Source organism: Triticum dicoccoides, chromosome 7A (assembly GCF_002162155.2).
Source record: "Triticum dicoccoides isolate Atlit2015 ecotype Zavitan chromosome 7A, WEW_v2.0, whole genome shotgun sequence".
Taxonomy (NCBI): Eukaryota; Viridiplantae; Streptophyta; class Magnoliopsida; order Poales; family Poaceae; genus Triticum; species Triticum dicoccoides.
The window spans coordinates 735,943,015-735,965,105 of record NC_041392.1 but is presented as its reverse complement, the minus strand read 5'-3'; the positions used below and the strand labels follow the sequence as shown (position 1 = coordinate 735,965,105).

At 45.9% G+C, this 22,091-nt stretch overlaps 2 protein-coding genes and 2 pseudogenes across 4 annotated transcripts; 2 read left to right on the top strand and 2 right to left on the bottom strand.

The window, feature by feature from the left end:
• The first annotated feature begins 1,197 nt into the window (after positions 1-1,197).
• Positions 1,198-4,665, top strand: LOC119331276 (protein LHY-like). 3 transcript variants are annotated; one of them, XM_037604448.1, is made up of 7 exons: positions 1,198-1,547; positions 2,354-2,458; positions 2,573-2,684; positions 2,776-2,837; positions 3,017-3,364; positions 3,462-3,830; positions 3,909-4,665. In XM_037604448.1, exons 1-7 carry the CDS (start codon positions 1,524-1,526, stop codon positions 4,338-4,340), a joined length of 1,452 nt encoding a protein of 483 aa, XP_037460345.1. In that variant the 5' UTR covers positions 1,198-1,523; the 3' UTR covers positions 4,341-4,665. The 3 variants fall into 3 exon arrangements, with proteins under 3 accessions (XP_037460345.1, XP_037460342.1, XP_037460344.1); XM_037604445.1 differs by having other exon boundaries at positions 3,462-4,665; XM_037604447.1 differs by lacking the exon at positions 1,198-1,547 and adding an exon at positions 1,627-1,971 and having other exon boundaries at positions 3,462-4,665.
• Positions 4,666-5,972: 1,307 nt separating this feature from the next.
• Positions 5,973-8,572, top strand: LOC119334127 (annotated as a pseudogene).
• A 1,023-nt stretch (positions 8,573-9,595) lies between these two features.
• LOC119328069 (disease resistance protein RGA5-like) lies at positions 9,596-12,109 on the bottom strand. The gene is made up of 2 exons (XM_037601110.1): positions 11,180-12,109; positions 9,596-10,874 (listed from the first exon to the last, which is right to left on the bottom strand). The coding sequence occupies exons 1-2, from the start codon at positions 11,965-11,967 to the stop codon at positions 10,160-10,162; spliced, it is 1,503 nt and encodes a 500-aa protein (XP_037457007.1). The 5' UTR covers positions 11,968-12,109; the 3' UTR covers positions 9,596-10,159.
• Positions 12,110-15,498: 3,389 nt separating this feature from the next.
• LOC119334451 lies at positions 15,499-18,991 on the bottom strand (annotated as a pseudogene).
• Between the last annotated feature and the right edge of the window lie 3,100 nt (positions 18,992-22,091).

Genomic DNA, 22,091 nt, shown 5'->3' with positions numbered 1-22,091 from the left:
CTTTGGAACCAAAGGAAACATGACAATCACATTACTATTTGTTCACTAAAATGATTCCTTTTGTCCGGAGCGCACGTTCCCTATCCAAGACGTACGAAGTCTCTCAAATATGGTCATGAAATTATCTAGTTAAATTGAGAAGAGATTCTTTTATTAGCCACACACTCTGAGGGCTAGAAATGGAACATCACCATTGATATCTACTCAACAATTATATGCAGAGAAATACGTGTCAAAAACTATGTGGCCAAGACGAGAGGAACCAATAGTAAGACAAGCAAAGAAAGGGAAAGCCCACTCACGGCACGATTACATAATTGGCCTTATCTAAAATTTACCAGTGCTGCTACAATGTATCCTAGAAATATCTTGAGAGGTTTGCTCCCGGCCTCTCATGTTCGAATGGCTCTAGATATTCGTGGCTCTCATTCGCCTCGCCCCCCTCTGTCTCCACTTGTGCAAAACGCCGAGACACCCATGCGTTGTCACGTGGATTATTCCGCGTACCACAATACCACAGTAACAGCTGTAGTGCAACAACAGTGTCCCATCAAACAAATCATGTACTCCCTCCTTCCATCTATATAGGGCCTAATGCGTTTTTTAATACCGCCTTTGACTATTGACAAGATTAATAGTATATGACATGCACAATATAAAAATTATATCATTGAAAGCTCCTTTCACATACGAATTTAACGGTGTGCTTTTGTGTAAGTTGCATGTCATATATTATTACTCTAATATTTAGTCAAAGTTAATCTCGAAAAACGCATTAGGCCTATATAGATGGAAGGAGGGAGTATGAGACAATAAACCGTGGGAAATTCCGGTACGGGGTATTCCAAACTATATAGAAAAATTCTACTACTCTGGTAAAAAATTACACTTTTGTTTGGAGCTAGTAAGAAAATACACTTGTATATACACTTGGACACGTAAGCGGAGGAGCAGATAAGGGAGAAAAGCGCGCCCAATGGGAGGCAAAGCCAGAAAAGGAAAGGTGTGCGAGTCGCTGCAGGTGGGCCCGGGGAGGCCGGGGCGTCCACAGCCACGAGCTGGCCGGTGCTTCTGGAAATTTCGGGGCTCCGACAGGCGGGCCCCGCGCGTGACGTGGCCGCCCTCCCCGCCCCTCCTCGCGAAAATATATTTCCGTCGCTCCTCCACCCCACCTTCCTCCTCCTCCTCCTCCGCCTCCGCCTCCGCTTCCTCCTCCCTCCGCCTCCCCCGGCAGCACGTGCGCGCCCCGCCCCGGCGGCCCCCTTTTAGCCGCGCCTCTCGCCGGAGCGCCCCCGCTCGTTTCGCCTCTTTTTCTCCGGGTCTGTTTCGGGCCGGTTTCTTTGGGTCGCCGGCCGGCTCCGGTCGCCGAGGAGGGTGTTTTTTTGGGTGCCTCCTGGCCGATCCCGGCGTGAGCCGCTGCTTCCGTCCCCGCCTTCGCCGTCGGACGGTGGTGGTGCCTGCCGCCTGCCTCGTTCGATCTCGGCGACGGGGAGGCCGAGATTCGGAACCCCGGGGGACGGCTCATGGCTTCCATGGCGGTCGCGGAGGTAAAGATCCATTTTTTCTTGCGTGACCCGCGCGTTCTGTGGCTGTTCTCGCCTGCTGCAATTTTTTACTTTTTTTGGAGGGATTTACCTTGCAGATTTCTGTTCTTGACGGCTTCTCCGTTAGACAATTTGCCAAAAAGATTTTTTATCTATTTATTTATTTCTGCAATAGTAGTAGTATCTCGTTCATAGTAATTCTTTTCGGAGGGATTTGTATCCGTTTCTCTTGGGAGAAAGGCCCTGTTTCTAGACACTTCTGTTTTGGGAGGACACAGACCACACCACCAGAGTATCTTTAGAGGCTTCGAGAACTAGAAATGGGCAGGACACACTACTCCCATATTTTAGTTAGAGCCACCTACCAAGCATGCCAGGAAGACACAGCACCAAATCCAGAAACAATGGATGGTGCTTTCCATCCTAGGTAAAATTTCTGTTGGCGCTGCACTTTTACAGTGTTGGCTGTAATAATACTACTACTAGTAGTTACAATCTTCATTTAAGTCATGAATGGTTGGTTGAGGACCAATCAGCATAGCTCACTTTTTTGTTACTAGCAGCAGCGGTTGATAGTAGATTTTTACCAGTACTCCAGTAGCAATGTGAATGTTGATCCTGTTTAATCAGAAACATATGTAGTTTTAGCTGAAATCATACTGCAATGTTCAGTTACCCCCTGTGGTGAAATTGGACACTATTTTGGCTTGCTAAATAATTACTGCTGGTCTGTGGAACTGTTTGCAGCCGTGGTCAGCAATGTGCTCTGGCTGAAGTACTGATATTGTTTCTTCTGTTCTTGCCTCCAGGAAAGGGATGCCATGGATTCATCTAGGATGCCGATCGGCAAAGGGCTATCGGTGGATGTTGCAATGGAGCCCAATGAGGAGGGCATGGGTGAGCATCCTGTCAAGGTAGCCATTTCTCACGCAAGTTTGAGATCTAAGAACAAATATGCTAGTTGGTCCCATCGGCGTATCATATATCATCGACGTGATGCCTAATGGTCTCTGTCTTGCTTTGCTTAGCCTAGGAAGCCATACACGATCACGAAGCAGCGGGAGAAGTGGACGGAGGAAGAACACGAGAAGTTCCTGGAGGCGCTGAAGCTGTATGGTCGGTCCTGGCGTCAGATACAAGGTGTGTGCAGCCTTTATAAGTATAACGCATCTTGAATTAGAATTTAAAGTAGTTGAAATAGTGATGCTGATTCATCGGAACTGTTCTTTAGAACACATTGGCACAAAGACCGCTGTCCAAATCCGAAGCCATGCCCAGAAGTTTTTCTCCAAGGTGACTATGGCCCTTCTTGTAGTTATGATACATTTGGCCTGTATGCCACTCTGTGTACAGCGGTTTATGTTATATCTTTGTATAATACATGTACTTGTAGAAGCAGAATTGATGGCAGCTACTTTGAACCCTTCAGATGTCTACCGTGTTTTCTCATGCGGTGTTTGCTTATCGTGCAGGTGGTGCGTGAACCTGGTGCTAAAATTGAGATCGAGATCCCTCCCCCTAGGCCAAAGAGGAAACCACTACATCCATATCCTCGCAAGCGTGCCAACTCCTGCAACGGAGCAAACCCAGCAAATGGGCAATCCAAGCTTGCTCAAATTTCATCTTCTTCTGGTTCTGACCAAGAGAATGGTTCTCCCGTGTCGGTGCTATCTGCGATGCAGTCGGATGCCTTTGGATCATCGATGTCAAACCCCTCATCTCGCAGTACCTCCCCAGAGTCATCAGATGAGGAGAATAATGTTCCTCCAATGGTCAGCGAAGAGGAAGGTCAACAAACAGGGATAGATCAATCCCACAAGGTAAACAACCATCATTCAGCCCAGTTAGCTGCACTGCTGAACAGCCTTATTGAATGACCACTTGGAACTTATTGGACTGCTCTTGTTTCTTTCGCAGGAAGCTGATCAGGAAAACATAGATATGGGTACCTCTGAAGAGGATTCTTCTGATGAGGTACAGGTAACAAGCGTGAAGCTGTTCGGGAAGACGGTCGTCATCCCAGACCCGAGGAAAAGATGCTCCCCGGATACAGGCTCAGGGCATGAAAACGGAGAGCAAACCTCACAATCCTCTAACATAGGAACATCACAAGCCCCACTGGCTGTAGAGATTCCAACACATACAAAGGGAGGGCAAATCTCACAATCCTCTAACAAGGCAACATCACAAGCCCCATTGGCTGTAGAGGTTCCGACGTATACAAATGGAGAGCAAATCTCAGAATTCTCTTACAAGGCAACATCACAAGCCCCATTGGCTGTAGAGGTTCCGACATGTACAAATGGAGAGCAAATCTCAGAATTCTCTTACAAGGCAACATCACAAGCCCCATTGGCTGTAGAGATTCAAGCATACGCTGCGCCGCCAAGTGCGTGGGTTCTTCCATACAATTCATTCCCGCTCCATTTCGGGGAATCAGCGGAAGCCAGAATTGCCCGTTTGCACATGTGGTGGCCATACTATGGGTTTCCTATGGTCCATCCAAGTGGACCGAGTGCAGTGGCACACAACGGAAAAGTTACTGATGAGAGCGAAGCTGCGAAGAGCCCTCCAGTTGAATCAAGCTTGGACTTCGTTGACAATACTCAGGCAACAGCCAGCAAGCAGTGGAAAGTGCTTGAGTCGCTTGGAACAGCGCAGGCCCCTCCTTCGGCTTCTAATTTTCAGCTTAAACCAAGCACGAACTCGGCCTTCGTGAGAGTGAAGCCGATCATCAGCAGTGGAGATGAGCCGGTGAGGGGGTTCACGCCGTACAAAAGATGTAGAGTCGAATGACAAAAGCGGGGATCTTCTTCCCCGTTTCTAATTTAACTATGAACCCTAGGAGGAGCCTGTTCCACATATTCCTTTGCTCCACTGTATTCTTAGGTTTTACTTGCACATAGAGATTGGCGGCGGTCTGGTCCGGGAAATGCGCGTTGTTTCCTGCTTGCGCCTTGTAATGAGCAGGGCACAGGTGGTTGCTGTAAGTGCGGTAGGATAAAAGCAGGAGGTTTTGTAGGGATGCCAATTCTCTGTCTCTCATGTTGTTGATGTAAAAGCAAAGAATTTTTGTGTCACTCTTGTTGATTCCTAATGGAAATCGATTTCTCTGAATGAATGAGGCTGGCATGTTTGGTTGTTGCTGGTTGTTGTGTTGGTAAGAGTCTGAAGATGCTGGTGCCTTTTGTCCTGAGCATGCAGGCAGAGCTTGGCCGTGTTCTTCAGAATGGAGCATGGAAGGAAATATTGTTCATCATTGTTAGCAATGCATGCCTTTGAAGGTTTCCTGCCATGGCTGCTAAATTCGTGTTAAGAGTACGTAATGGGCCTAATGGCTTGGGCTGGCAGTATAGCCCGTTAGTCTTAGGGTTAATTAGAGATAAGGGTCGCTTTCTTAGGGGTCAAGTAAGCCTTGCTTGGGAGTCAAGTAAACCTCTCTATATAAAGAGAGGAGATGTATCAATCTAATCAAGCAAGAATTAAGAAGGAAATCCCTCCACTCTTGCCCGGCCGTGGGCAAAAAGGCCCCCGGCCGGCCCTCTCGCGCCCTCCTTCTAGCAGCGCCATAACAATTTGGTATCAGCTAACTTCGGTTCGATCATGTCTTCACCGCCGCCCAACCCGTCTCTTCCGCTGCCGGTCACCTCGTCGCCTCCGGCGACCACCACGACCGTCGCCCCGCTCCTGCCCGTGCCGGGATCCTCCGTCGCGCCCACCCCCGTCGTCCTCACCCCGGAGGTGTCCGGGGCACTGCGGGTCCTAACACAGGCGGTCCAGGAGATCCGCCTGTTCTTGGCCAGGTCCTACGGGCCGCACCCGACTGCGCCGCCGTGGCTGCCATGGCAGCAGCCGCACCAGGCGGACCCCGCCGCGCTCGCCGGGCTGTTGCAGCAGCCGCTACAGCTGCCATCCACCGCCTCGTCCTAGCTGCCGTGGCAGCCGTCGCACCAGGCGGCCTCCGCCGCGCTCGCCAGGCTGCAGCAGCAGCCGCTGCAGCTGCCATCCACCGCCACCGCCGCCCCGTCCTGGCTGCCGTGACAGCCGCCGCACCAGGTGGCCTCCGCCGCGCTCACCGGGCCGCAGCAGCAGCTGTCATCCACCGCCACCATCGCCCCGCCCTGGCTGCAGTGGCAACCACCGCTCCTGGCGACCTCCGCCGCGCCCGGCGCTCCGCCGCTGCAACTGCAGCAGCCATCGCCGGTTAGCTCCGGCCCCGCATCGACCGCGCCGACGGGAGTCCCGATCCACCAGATCAAGTTCCCGCCGTCGCCATCACCGCTTCCCCAGGGCGTCCCCATCCAGCAGATCAAGTTCCCGCCGTCGCCGTCACCGCTTCCAGCTTGGATCACTACCCGCCACGTGTCGGCGGCGGTGAGGCTGCAGGCTGCTGCGCGCCGCCTCCTAGCGCGTCGGCGTGTGCGGGAGATGCGTGGTCTGCAGCTGCCGCTCCCCCCAGTTGCGCTTCGCTGCGGAAAGAACCTCGATCGCGTCCGCCGCGTCGAGGATCTTGGGCATGCTGTTTTCCCCACGGACAGCGCCCTCAAAGTTTGTGACATCGGCGGTTGGGGAGGCGCACCCCTCCTCGCCATTCTCCATCGACAGCCCTCCACTCCTCTATGTGCGGTGCCGACCAACAGCCGTCCGGCGGGGAGAAGGCATGGTGTCAACGACAGGAGCGCACCGCGTAGCACCACTGCATTCCGCCGCCGGCCGCCGCGAGGGCGCCTCCGCTGGTCGCTCTTGCGACCACTTCTAGGTGGCCATACACATGCACTCCTTTTGTCCAGATGGTGTCCATGGGATCCAGGTGGCTGTACACGTGCACGTTCGACGTGCGGATGGTGTCCACTTTTTTGTTAAGAGGTCCAAAATAAAGCATCCCAGTCCATTTCAGGTTGAGTAATAAAACAAGCTGAGATGTAAAAGGCTTATTTTTAGGTGTTAGGTTTGTGTTGCGTCAAGTCATGGTTATAAGTTGGTTAGGCTGCAGCTTGAGGACAAGCTGCATGTCCAGGTGGGATGTAGTGTTAGAGTACGTAATGGGCCTAATGGCCTGGGCTGGCAGTATAGCCCGTTAGTCTTAGGGTTAATTAGAGATAAGGGTCGCTTTCTTAGGGGTCAAGTAAGCCTTGCTTGGGAGTCAAGTAAACCTCTCTATATAAAGAGAGGAGATGTATCAATCTAATCAAGCAAGAATTAAGAAGGAAATCCCTTCCCTCTTGCCCGGCCGTGGGCAAAAAGGCCCCCGGCCGGCCCTCTCGCGCCCTCCTTCTAGCAGCGCCATAACAAATTCCATCAAGTGGGAAATTATGAAATCTTTGTCTGAACATTCCAATATTTGCCACAACTGTTGGCTAGCAATATCTGATCATTCAATTCTGTCAAGCAAGAAGCAGAGGCTACTTAGTTACTGGGAATTGTAGGGGACATAAATTGTTGGTTACTAGGGTAAACCTTAAGGCTTGTTTGTTGTACCTGTGTCATTGTGTGTATATCCAGGATGCAAATATCTCATGTGAAGAACCGAAATGGAAATGGATAGCTGAAGGATTCATTTCGACAAAACAGGTAAATTTGTATCAAGAAGCAGAGAGTTGTTTTAGTGAAGAGAATTCTGCCACAGTTTTAAACCATGTCTGCAATCATTTGCTAAACAAGATCCGTCGACTATCCCTGCAATCTTGTGGTTTGAACATAAATGGGCAATCCATGCCATCACAGGAAGCAAGTTACAGTACATATTCACAATGGAATGTATTTGAAGAAACAAAGCGGATACCCCCAGTAGTGGACTTCCAGTCTTTGCACGTGTTTGATTGACTTATGTGGGGTTCATTCGTCATGGGAAAACAAGCATGTAAGAAATATAGGAAGTTTCTATCAGCTGAGGTATTTGAGAATTCAGAGTGAAGGAATCACAGAGCTTTCTGAATAAGTCTATCGAAAGCTACAGAACTTAGAGACTCTTGATTTAGGGGTAAGTTCAGTTAGAAAATTGCCAGCAACCATAGCCCTGCTACACAAACTGGTGCGCCTATTCATTGACCAAGACACAGTGTTTCCTGGAGATATGTTTGGGAGAATGCAAGCCCTATAGGAAGTGTCAGATATCTGTAAAGTTGACAAGCCTGAAATTTTTTTTTTGAAGGCCCTGGACATCTAACTAGATTGAGAAAGATTTTGACGAGTAAAATTTTGAATTGTTCTGATGAGGAATTGTGTGTTTTAAGATACAACGGGGAAAGACTGGAGTCATCTCTCAATGAGTTGGGAAGTACAACCTTCGATATCTTCCTATTCAGGGAAGAATGGGAAAATATTTGTTTAGGGATCCATTGAACCTTTCCACACCTCCAAGATCTTAAACTAGAAAATTATATGATGACAAAAGTTCCCAAGGGAATGACCACCCTAACCAACATCCTCAATTTGCAGATGAAAGTCAAACTACTTGATGGGGAAGGTCTGCATATTCTCATGGGTATGCCTTGTTTGGCCTATCTCCAGCTAAAAGTCTCAAATTCAGCTGGCGTCCTGACTGTAAGTAGTAACAGATTCAAGCTGCTAGAGGTGTTCGACTATAGTATCTGGTGTGGTGAAGAAACGGGTATAAAATTTGCAGCAGGTGCGATGACAGCACTCCGATGGCACAACCTTTCCTGGAGTGCAACTCAAGTTTAGTTGAGATATGGTGATGGTTCGAACATAAGCATCGAACATCTTGCAAGCCTTGTGTACCTCCGGGTCCAAACTTTTTGTGATGATGCAACTCGGGAGGAGGTGTTGAAGATGAGATGTTTAAGAGTTATGAGGAGAGGGCAAAGGAGGGGGACAGGCGCAGGGAAGCAGGTCAGTATGTGCCTGCCCTGAATTCTATTTTATTGTTCCATTCTTAGACTTGTTTCCCTTGTGCAAGTTATTTTTTTAATACGAATCATTTAAGCTATTTCATTGAATCCTCTAAGATATTTGGAAAATGCAAGATTTGTATGCTTCAGCAACCAATTGAACTGAACCGGCTGTAGTTGCCTCGAGGTGTCAGGTTCAAATTTCTGAATTTCAGCCACACCTTTGTGGACAGCTTCGGTTTGTTCATAGCATGCTAGCCTACCTGTTTGACTTTGGTGTATGATTGTGGCAAACTGGCAACCATAGCTAGTGCCCAGCTCACACCCCAAATTTTACTTGTGAAACTGTGGTAACCACTGCTCAGGTTATGGCAAACGAACAAACTATTCTTCAGTTCTGCAATTGTTTCACTCTGTGCATTGCTCGGCTTGTCAAAAGATTCACCATCGGACAAATGTTCCTTTGGGGGAACAAAGAGGATACTACTAATTAAATCAGGAAGCGAGATGCTACTGAAAGTCTGAAACTACGATAAACAATGTTCAGTTTAAATGTACATTTTCATGTGTTTATCAACGCTCAAAATCTTTCTCTTTTTTTACATTAGCTTAAGCAATGTTCGGCTCAAGTTTAAATTTCAGATTAATTCTGGAACCGATTATCACTCAAAAAGGAAATTCAGAAACGAGCACCACTTGCTTCTTCCATTCGTTGTGAGCCTGAAGACTCTGTTTTGAACCGAACCTTGCAGGAAGGAGAGGGAAAGGCCGCGTCTCTCCTGTTTTGTGCTTCAGCGTATTATAGATTTGTTTGCAGATGTAGCCGTACGTCATAGAGGACGCTCCGCCTGATCCTGGTACTTCTGGAATCATGTCGCATCCATATACATACCAATACCAAGCAGTTCAGCTAGTATTACTTATATATAAACAAACCGAAGCTGTCAACAAAGCTGCTCCTGAAATTCAGATATTTGAATCTGACACATCTGGACGCAACCACAGCCGGTTCTGTTCAGTTGGTTACTGAACAATAAACACTTTGCCTTCCCAATAGCTTATAAGATTCTGTAGCCAGAGTTGCGGTCAACGAATAGGCGCACCGGTTTCTGTAGTCGGGCTATAGTTGATGGCGGTTTACCATGATAACAGCCCTGCAAGTTGAGTAGCTTCCCAATATATTATATTCAGGAACCTCGGTGATACCTAGACTCTGAATTCTCAAATACTACCTCTATATGTTTTTTCTCCACAATGAAGAAAACGCTCACATCAGGAGCAGAACCAAACACATGACATGGCACAAACAGGTTGGCAAAAACAAAACAAAACAGCACATTACAAGATCAGGTTGCCAAGTTTCCACAGATGGAGCATGGAAGCCAGCAGATTATACAATTAACAGCAGATCTACATTCAAGTGCAAGAAGAATAGCAGCAGGGTAACATTAGCATCCCAGCAGAAGATGTGCAAGTCAGTTCTCCACTCCAACTAAAAGCATTGGCTCTTCAAACGGCTGCCCAAGTAGCCACAACAATCACAACAGGAGAGATCATATTCACCACAGATAATCCGATTCTAGCACATGCCGCTTCATCTAGAGATCTTCACAACAACCCTGAACACATTGGGAAATCAGGAGCCATCTAGCTTTCACAGCCAATGTTCAAATTCTGGTTATACATATTCCCAGGAAATACAATGGCATGGCACATGATTGTGCAGCCCAAGCTTATCACCATCTAAACAATGGCAAAACTCTCCTAATCTGACAAGGATATTAGAAGGTCATGCACCATCGCATGAACCTGACAATATCGTTCAAAGTTGCCATCGTCAACATCAACTAGCTGGATCATGCTTCTGTTGACAAGTTCACTGAAACAACTCTCTGCTTCTTGATACAAATTTCCCCGTTTTGTGGCAATGAATCCTTCAAGAATCCATTTCCACTTCACTTCTTCACACGAGATATACTCGCCCTCTGGATATATGCACAAGTACAACAAGCAAGTCTTCAAGTGGTGTGGAAGATCCCAATAACTAAGTAGTGATATATGGCCCATACCATTTCCATGATTATCACTCTTATATGAAAGACCAGTACCAATGGAACCTTGGAGTCTCTCCCATTCATCTGGGGTTTGATGTTTATTGGATAGCAATTTTGCGATGGTAATTATAGCCAATGGCAGACCACCACATTTCCTTAAGATCCTAGCTGAAATCTTTTCTAGTTGAGGAGGGCAGGAGTTGTCGGAGTGGAAAATTCTCCTAAAGAACAATCTTCGGGAATCAATATAGTTCAGAGGTAGCATTTGATAGAGCTGACCGCCAGAGTTAGAACAAGTTGACTTAGCTACATTGGCTATGCGTGTAGTAACAATTATTCTGCTACCATTATGATTGTCAGGGAAAACACCTTTGATGAATTTCCAGTCTTGTTCTTTCCATACATCATCAATCACAAGGAAGTACCTGTGAAGTATTATACTATTAAGTAAGGTCATTAACACAAATATGATGTTCAGCACTACACCTACATTTATCTTTGCAAACAAACATATCATAAAAAACCAATGTTTTAAATAGCGGGCTATGGAAAATAGCGGCGGCCTTCCAAATCAGCTATAGCGGGCTATAGCGGGCTATTTGTAAAGGTGACCATTTAGCGACACTCCGCTGAAAAGGCTAGAGCGGGCTATAGCCGGCAATTTAAAACTATGTAAAAACCCCATCAAATGCTAAATTGCTAATCCCATGTACGGATGAAGAAAATTTACCTCTTTCCTGTCAAAATGTGTCGGATCTGACGGATTAGTTGATCTTTATCCCACCTCTCCGACTGACAATCATGAAATGCAGCCTGGTCGATTTGAGAAAGGAGATCTTTGAAGAGCTTGTCACGGTCAGGGGTGCGTGACACCGACACAGAAGCTCGGCACTTAAAGTGCCGCCCAATCTTGCGATAGGCCTCCATGGCAAGGGCGGTCTTTCCCAACCCAGCACCTCCAACAACAGCCACCACCTTCAGGTCCACGCTCTCCTCCGTCAACAAAGAGATGACCTCGTTCCTGGGGCCGTCAATGGCCACCAAGTCCTTGGCCACTCCGTGTAACGCAGCCAGCCGAGGATCTATCATCATCTGGACATAGTTGTCCAGATTCAGCCTTCGCCGCCGCTCACCCTCCTCAACGACGCGGGCCTTGAGCTTCTTGATCTGGGCCCCGACGCCATGGCGGGCAAACATTGCCTTGAGCTGCCGTGCGGTGCTCCTCGGGAACGTGGGCGCGGCCTCCATCTCCATGTCGTTTTCGTCGAGGCGGAGCATGAAGCGGTCGATGCACTCCTCCATGTCGTGGCCGAGATCCCGCATGCTGCCCATGCAGCCCTTGGCCAGCTTGTCGAGCCCCTCCATGCCCACCAGCATAGTCGCCAGGATCTGCATCGTGCGGAGCTCGCGCTCGAGGAACGCGATGTCCTTGCGAACGCTCTTGAGCATCGTGTGCCCGTCGCCGAGCAAGGTGGCGAGCTTGACGATGACGGAGCCCAACGCCCCTGTCCCCACCATCTCCCTAGCTAGGAGAAGAAGCTAGCCGCTACACAGGTGCCATGGGCTATGGTGTTGGATACTTGGATGGAGTAATGGTGTTGCTGCTTGACTGCTTGAGAAGAACGAGGTCAAGGAGCCGGTTAGGCAATGGTGGAGGAGCGTGGTGTGTGTGTGTGTGTGTGTGTGTGTGTGTGTGTGTGGTACCTCTGTTGTTGCTATGGAGCTTCTCGGAAGCCCATCGCATGAGGCTGCCAGGTGGGTCCCAACGGATCATTCAGACTAAATCTGAGCAAACCAAAGTTTGCTGCTTAGTAGTAAGAAGATAAACAATTATGATGAGCATCCCTTCCCATGTGACCAAGTGTTTTGCTTGGTGGCCTTTTGATGTATCTTAGCAACCAAGTGTTCTACTGAACCAGCCATGCAGCATGGTCCTGCCCTTTGTTTTACTCCTTGGAATACGGCTCTGTCCCATCAAAGGCAAAACTACTAGAGGTTACGTTATAACCTAGGCACTACAATATTTCGGAGAGCACAACATCATATGTGTTGTCTGACAAACCTCGCTGGAGCATGGAGTTTGTTTTAGGTCCACTAGGTTCATGTTCACTGGATGTTCTGTCAGGGGTAGTGATTAAATACTTATGCTAAGATCGACGAAGGCACAAAATGGGCCGTCGGATCTTGGATGGATGCTCTAGATTCGTGTGCGAGAACCGGTGCAAAGCTCGATTCATTTCATGCATGAAAACCCCTTGACTAACACCAATATACAAAACAGGTCTCTCCACCGGCTCTACGCAACCTATCTGGAGCATACATCCAAGATCCAACGATCTATGTTCATTTTTCCTATTTTTGAACCCTAAGTGCTGCTTCTACAGTAGTCTAGGGGTAGTTAAGAAAAGTACCAGTCATGTTCTTCTTCTCACTGCCATGTTCTCTTCATCCCTAACCTCACATGCCTTCCAAGTCCACTCCCGTCGGCCCATCTTCTATCCCCCCCCCCTGTAGTTGATGTTCATTTGTGTTATTATCGGTTATGTCGAGCTCCTAGATTGATGTAGAGGATTCAAATAGATAAGTGTGTTGATTGTTAGAATGAATCCGGATTGGATTCAGTAGGATAGCTCTCATACCATATCATATTTCACTTTTTCCGAATATGGAAGTGGGATGGGTATCACCGTATCAGCAAGATTTGAATATATGATTATACCAGATTATGTTGGATTCCAGCATGGTATGACAACAAAACGGACTTAAAGCTAAAATAGACATTTACCACGTCTATATGCAAGAAATGTATCATCAACAAAATCATGGGATAAAAACCCAAATGGTATTAGATGATACTTCTAACAGATGTGTACACATACATCTTTTTCAACGGCTATGTGGGTATATAAAGTATGAACACATTTTAATAAATATTTTACGTAAACAATGAGAAAATATTAATACTTATATACACACATTAAGCGCACGTAAAACACTATAAGGTAGTAAAGTCCAAAATGAAATACTAAAAGACATTTGTGTCATCTTGTGAACGAATATAACATTACAAATTGCATGTTAATATTTAAAAGCTCGGATTATTCTCCTTATCCTATATTGTCATATGTCAACAATATTGTATCCTATACCATGTACGAAGAATCAGACTCATATTTAGAACAAAATTTGTTTGGATGTCAAAATCTCTTGCCATATCATATACCTTCGAAGTCAGAAATGGTTCAGGTCAGAAATTATCCTAGCCACATTAACCCATACTTGCTTGGATCAGAGTTGTGTCAATATGTTTTCCTCGTTGATGGCTTCTCTTTGATCTGGTATGCATCATTGTATGCGTTCGTTCGTTCGTCCGGGTCTGATTGCTGCTGCGTTCACTCTGGTTTTATTTTTTCATTTTCTTTCTATTTTGTTTTGTTTTGCTTTATTCCTTTTGTTTTCTTTGTTTCGTCTTCGGTTTTCATTGTTTTTTTCTTTGTTATATTTCGGTTTTCATTGTTTTCTCACCTTTTTTTTTGTTTTTCCTTTTTTCTTTGCTATCCTTTTTTTCTTTCTTGATTTCCTTCGTTTCTTCACTTTCTTTTTTGTTTTTTTATTATCGGTTTTCTTTTTTTAGCACATGTCTAATTTTTCTCAGTTCAAAGTGTACATTTTTAGTGCAAACATTAAACTATTTTGTGATACATGTTCGACATTTTTCAAATACATGACACACATTTTCTTAAATACATGTTTTGAACACTTTTTCAATACACAATAAAATTTTCGAAATTATGCATTGGTACATTTTTTAATGGTGATAATTTTTTTAAAAGTCCACTAACATTTGTTTACATTGCATAAACATTTTTTTAGTGTGACGAACATTTTTTGAAATGTGAGAATATTTATTTATAATTTTTTATAAAAAGTAAATATTTTTTAAAAACAAGAAAAAATATCGAAATTCTAAATAGTTTACTGATAATTATAATATTTATTAAAAAATATTTAGAGACTGTGAACATTTTATGAAAATGACGATCATTTTTTTAATTTATTAACAAATTTTGAAATCGAAACTTTTTTGAAATTATAAAGTGTTTTTGAAAACAAGTTTTTCTGAAACGTGAACATTTTTTCTATTTGAAAACAGGATTTTTCTGATTTTTAATTTCAAGTTGACTTTTATGAATTTTGAAAACATGATTTTTTTTGAAATTATGAAAAACAATTCATACTATGAACATATTGTGAAAAACATAAACAATTTTTAAAATTCTGAACATTTTTCGAAACTTCTGAATTCATGGGAAACTAAAAAGAAAAAAACCAGAGAAATACCGGTTAAGGAACCTTCTAGAAGGTCCCACTGTGACAGTAATGCTTAGGAGTTCCATTGGTCGTAGGCAAAAGGGTGGAGGAGTCGGATTGGTGAAGCTTTTGGCAAGTTCGTTTGGAGGACGGCGAAACAATCGCTTATGAGTCGGAGTAGACGTTCATGAAATTAAACTGCTGCTGTAAGTGTGAGATGATACTGGTAAAATTCAGCTTGGCCATAACTTGAATTGTGGTTGCCACAATTTTCAGAAATGGAATTTCCAGTTCATGATGCTAGCAATACTATGACTTGTTTATAGAGGTTGCCATATATGTTTACCTGATACTGATACTGCGGAAACATCCACCGCTTCGCCCAAGTCTGATACTAAAGTTTTGCCTGCAGCAGGCAACTATAGCTTCAGCTGCCGTTGCCCGGGAATTCTCTATTATCTGAATCACCATAACCGTCCCCTGGAATTTCGAGCTACTTATCTACGTATCAGTCAATCAATGTAGCATCCATATACATACCAATATCAAACACTCAATCTAGCGAACCGAAGCCGTTGAAGAAGGTGCTGCTGAAATTCAGAGATCTGAACCAGCCATTTGCAGGCAGGCACCTACAGCCTGTTCAGTTCAGTGGATTGCCGAAGCATACAAAACCTTGCCTTTTCTAAATAGGTAGCATACATGAGATTCAAATAAACACCTCAAATGATCGAGATACAGGTAAAACAAGCTTGAATAAGGGAAACAACAACATGTCTGAGAACGGAGCAAGAAAGCAGATTATGGGTTCGACGCGCATCAGGAAAACCCACTGTCCATACTCGTACTCGAATACAGACCATGAGACGAAAAACCTGATGCACCAAACCCTGTTATTACAAACACACAAAGTAACGAAAGCTTCTAGCTAGAAATCACAAGGCAGTACATGTCTGAAAGTACATAAATGCTCTGGCTGATCACAGAGTTGGACAACGGAACAAACTCGTGTAGCTCACATCACTTGGCGGTCTTCTTGCTGCTGCCGTGTGAGACAGACCGAAGCTGGGATCAAAAGAGGGCCAGATCAGTAAATGACATGACGCAGTGTAGTGGAATGAAGAAACCAGCGCGCCAAGATGTATACCTCTTTCAGCGATGTCACTAACTTAGATGACTTTCAAAGCTTCTACTGACATGGAGTTGAAGAGTGTGAAGGTTGGGATGCAAGGCGACTGCTTTTCTAACGGAATCCTCCAAAGCCTCCACACTGTGACGACTTTCGCCAATGCAATCAGTTTTGAGCTCGAGGTGTGCAAGGCTTGAAAGATGCTCGATGCCCATGTCAATATCAGCATTCCTTAAACAATTTGCACTGCAGGAAAGGTGGAGCCGCCGGAGTGCTGGCATAGCACCTGCTGCAAATTGTATCGCTCCAAATCTAACTTCGTAGTCGAACACCTCTAGAAGGTTGAATCCCTCACTACTTACATTCATGACATCAGGCGCCGACCGCATTACATCTAGCTGGAGATAGGTCAAATAAGGCATACCCATGAGAATATTGCGACCTTCCTCATCAAATAGTGTCACCCTCATTTCCAATTTGAGTATGTTGGTTAGGGAGGCCATTCCCCTGGGAAGCTTTTCCATGTAATACACATCTAGTTTAAGATGTTGGAGGCGCTCAAAGGTGTGTGGACCACTGAACAAATATTCTGCCATATGTCCATGAGAATGAAGATATCTAAGGTTGTGTTTGTTGCACAACTCATTTAGAGAAGATGCCAGTCTTTCTCTGTAACCTCTTACATTATCCTGATCCCCATTCCCAATCCATAGATAATTCATCGAGATCTTCCTCAGTTTTTTTCGATGTGCAAGCTCTGCCAAAAATTTCTCAGGGTTGTCAACTCTACCGATATCTGACACTTCCTCCAGGGCTGGCATGCACCCAAACATATCTGCAGAAAACTCAACATCATAGTTGTGCTCAATGAATAGGCACATCAGTTTGGTCAGCAGGGCTATAGTTGGTGGCAATTTTCTAATATAAGTGCCCCTCAGATCGAGCGTCTCTAAGTTCTGTAGCTTTCCGATATCTTTAGGAAGCTCCTCGATATTTCTTCCTTGAATTCTCAAATACCTCAGTTGATAGAAACTTCCTATATTGCTGATATGCTCCTTTTTCCATGACCAATGACCAACACATGTATCAAACACACGCAAAGACTGGAAGTCCACAAGTGGGAGTATCTCCTTAGCTTCAACAAACACATGCAATGAACGGACATGTAACTTGCTTCTTGTCATGTCATGTATTGCCTTTTTCAGGTCAAGCCCACTAGATTGTAGAGAGAGACGACGGGTCTTCCCGCTTGGCAAAGAATTTCGGACACTATTCAGAATGGTGGCAAAATTCTCTCCATCTGACAGAGATATTATAAGGTCAAGCACCATATCATGAACCTGACAATATTTTTTTAAACCATCATCGTCAACATTAGAATTGACCAACTGGATCAGGCTTCTATTGACAAGTTCATGAAGACAACTCTCTGCTTCTAGATACAAATTTCCCTGTTCTCTTGCAATGAATCCCTCGGCTATCCACTTCCATTTCAGTTCTTCACATGAGATATGCCAGTCCTCTGGATATATACATAAGTACAACAAACAAGTCTTCAAGTGGTGTGGAAGATCCCAGTAACTGAGTAACAATATATCCCTCATACCTTTTCCTGTGCCATCAGTCTGGTATGAAAGACCAGTACCAATAGAAGCTTGGAGTCTCTCCCATTCATCTGTGTTTTGGGGTTTATTGGCTAGCAAACTCGAAATGGTAATTATAGCCAGCGGCAAACCTCCGCATTTTCTTAAGATACCATCTAAAATCTCTTGTAGTCTCTGAGCATGAGGGTTAGACTGGAGGGAAATTCTCTGAAGGAACAATGTTCGGGAATGAACATCGCTCAAAGGTAGCATTTGATAGCGGTGATGACGAGAGTCGCCAAAACAACCTGACTTAGCTAGATTGTCATTGCGTGTAGTAACAATTATTCTGCTCCGCTTATTATTGTCAGGAAAAGCTGCCTTGACAGAATTCCAGTCTCCCTCCTTCCATACATCATCGATAACAAGGAAGTACCTGTATAAAATATTGCACTATTAATTAAGCTCATTTACACAATGATGGTGTTCAGCACTAGAGTGACATTTATCTTTGTAGGGTGCAAACACATAAATGGTTTTGTCTGACCAAAACAAAACATACGTGTCATGCATATGTATGAAGAAACTATACCTCTTTCCTGCCAAGGCCCGATGGATCTGACGGATTAGCTGGTGGTCCTCCCACCCCTCACATCTACTGAACCCATCTTGGTCGATTTGAGAAAGGACATCTTTCAAAAGCTTTTTGAGGTCAGGGGTGCGCGACACGGACACATGAGCTTTGCACCCGAATTGTCCTCCAATCATGCCAAAGGCCTCCATTGCAAGGGTGGTCTTTCCCAGCCCCCCACCTCCAACAATGTACACCACCTTCAGCTTCACGCTCTGCTCCGTCAACAAAGAGATAACCTCATCCCTGCGGCCGTCCATGCCCACCAAGTCCTTGGCCGCCCTGTGGAACGCAGCCAGCCGGGGGTCTATTGCCACCGGGCGATTTTCTGCATACTTGTCGAGATTCAGTGTCTGCCGCCTTTTGCTCTCCTCCTCGACGCGGTCCTTGAGCTCTTTGATCTGGGACCCGATGCCATGGCGCTCAAAGATCGTCTTGATCCTGCGCATGGTCTTCTTCACGAACTTGGGCTTGACCTCCCCGTTGCCGAGGCGGAGCATGTAGCGGTCGATGCACTCCTCCATGTCGTAGCTGAGGTCGCGCGTGCTGTCCTTCCAGTCCTTGGCCACCTCGTCCAGCCCTTCCATGTCCGCCAGCGTGCTCACCAGTCTGCATCCGGCGGAGCTCCCCCTGGAGGAACTCGATGTCTTTGCGCACCCTCTTGAGCATCTTGAACTCGTTGCCGAGGACGGAGCCAAACGCCCCCGTCCCGACCCCCACGCCCGCCATCTCCCTCTTGCCCCGTTTGAGAAGGTGAAGCCGCTACAGCTAGGTTACACAAGGGCCATGGCTGGTGGTGTTTGATGGAGAAGCAGGCAATGGTAGCGAGCTTCACTGTTGAAGCAGACAGTCAATAATGGAGGAGCGAGCGTGGTGTGAGTGCTGACTGCTGACTGCTGCTACCGCTTTTGATCAGGTTGCACTGTGTGCGCGTGAATGGCCAATTATTGGGACAGGTCCTGTCTAGCAATGTCTCTGCAATTGCTAGGAAGCCCATCGGAGGAGGCTGCCAAGTACGTAGGTCCCATGGGATCAATCATGCATCCGAATGACTTGTTTCCCACCCAAACAAAGGCATCCGAATCACTAAAGCCAATCATGTCAGATTACGATGAACAGCTTATAGATCGTCATCTTCTGAGAATCCTATGTGAGCGTCGGTAGCCTTTTATTCTTTTTTTATCTGCCCTACCAAATTTGTGATTTTATAACTTGTTTACAAAAGGATAGTACGTACTTTTTGGGGCAATGGATTATGTATTTTGTCATGGAATTAACCGTATAAAAACTGCACATAGCTGTCTATTATTAACACATTGTATAGCATGTGTAATTACACAAACAAATCAATGTGTCATTTCTGCTCCATTTTTACCTTATGATGAATTGCACTGACAAATAAAAATATCATTTCGATTCCATCTATTCTATTCTATTCTATTATTACTACTATAAAGGATGTTGGCGTACTCACCTTCATCGCGCCTCCGCGGGCAAAAGTGCCCTATGTGCTGTCCGTTTCCAGGTGACGTGATGACACCGGCCCAAGGTGGGTCTGACACAGCTCCACATTCGAGATGTAGAACCACTGCTGCTACCACCTTTTTGTTCATCTTCACGAACTCTTTGGGCAGGTACTTCGACCCGGCTGATGGCAACTTTGCATCATTCGCTCTTTATGTTGAGAGGAGTCATGACCACCTTACTTGCAAACACTTTGAGTGATTTGACTTCCGCGGATGCAATAATCTCCTTATATATGTCCTCAATGAAAATTGGACTTGATAGGCATTGCCTTCATTCGGCACCTGTGTACGGTCCCAACATCATATGGTCCTACTAATTCAACTTGGTCACTTGGATCCATCCACTTTAATCTAATTCATGTTTTTTCCACCCCAATGATATAATAACTCATCAGTGTCATAACGATATAAAAACTCCTCATCGTTATAGTTATATAACAACTCATTACCCGTAGTCATATAATAACTTATCGTCATTCTAGCGCATGACAAGGTTAAGACAGAGACGGGATGTGAACATGTTTTGCAAGATGAACCTCATATTTAATCAAAAATTTCCCACGCTCAAAGTTTTCATCAGAATTTCATTACAGTAATTTGATTTGGATGAAACATGAGGTCTTATTGCAAATGTGCTAGACTACCAAGGTGAATTGCGAGTTGATTTTCATAAAGTCAAGGTCTGTTTTATAAAGTGAGACGTGGTCTTGATTTTCAGTTTCGGAACTGTTTCCCCATTGATCATCTACTTGTAATATCATAGTCACGCCATATGATGCCATCAGGGAAGATCGAAAGGCCCATCCTGACACTGTAAGTCAATGCTCCATCGAATCCTTGATCAGTTATTATTCATCAATTGATCCCAAACTTTAGTTCGTCTAGCTGTTGCACTGAATATATTAAAAAAAACCTAGATATATTCATTACTTATCATAATGCTTCTCCATAGAATATTAAATCAGTTTATTGTTTGATTCTGTACAATCTTTACTATCTTGCATAATTTTTTATTTTTTTGAAAAGGAGAACGACCCCTGGCCTCTACATCAGAATGATTCATCCAGCCATATATTATTAATAATGTAAAATTCAGCTGTCGAACAATCTGGACCAAGAAATAAAGTGAAAAACAAACTCTGAGGCAGTATACCTCGCGACAGTAACTCCTCCAGATAGCCACCAATCCTATGTAACAAGACATCAGAAACGAAAAACACAACTCCTAGGCTACGCCTTCAAAATGGAATCATTGCGTGTGTGCTGATGACGGTGAGTCCATCACAAGGTTGCATTTTGAATTCTCATCCCCAAAGCCATGCTTCAATCCACCACCTTCAGCAAGGACACGACGTAGGCACGTGTCGACATAGCCCTATCGGAGATCTTGTGTTTCCACCGGAGTGCATAAACTCGTCGCCGAAGCCGTCTGTACCATACGCCCTTATCCGTCTACCGATGCCTCGATAGCAGGATACATCTGGAGAAGACAATGGAAGACAAAGACGTCCCATACCGCCCGTTTCCAGCTACTGTCACACCACCTTCAATCCCAACATCAGCAGATTAAACATGACACCTCTGCCAGAGCCACTGTGCATTAATTACCTGTCGGTAGCAGGCACGACTTGACGTCTTCGAATAAGATGTCGTGTGTAGCATCCGCCGGTAGCGCATCGACCGGTGACTTCACCTACCGGCGACAGGCACTACCCGACAACTCCAAAAGAGGTATTTGTGTCACCTGTTGAGCCGCATCGAACTCGATCAGTTGATGGAGGGGACGTCCCATACCACCACCAGCCTCAAAAAAGATGTCACCACCTTGAGATCCAGATTCTGAGTCGCCCACACGACCTCGGAGTCCGCCGCCGTTGATGAAGAGGGGTCATTGCCCCGATTTCAGGCACTACAGGGAGCACCCACCGTTGTGCCCGCAGTTGTCATGGCCCATACAACGGCAATTGCCACCGTGATCCTGCATCAAGCGTCATCGACGCCGAAGGAAGCTCCGACCACCACACACATCCTGCGACATCCTCGGGTGCGGGATCCCAAGATCAGCTCCCAGAAGGACCCACCACCTAGCCCGTCATCCCTGGCGGAGGGGACGCCGCCACTGCCATGTTTGGATCCGGGCCGGAGTTGCCGCCGCCACTGCCAAGACCGAACCTGGGCCGGACGCCGCCGCCACCACAGGCCACGCCCAGCCCCACCTCTGTCATCGGGCCATCTCAACCAACACCACCACAAACGCCTCCAACAGGAGCCACCGTGCCGCCATGGATTGGGAATAGGCCACACCCTCGCAGATCTAGCACCCTCGTCGCCTTACAACCCGGGAAGGGGGAGCAACCCACTGCCGCTGTCGAACACACGAGCTCTGCCTGATGCTGTCTCCTGGCGGCGACGAAGGGGAAGGAGGGATGGGATCAGGGCGGTTGGGGGCTTGCCCCCTCCAC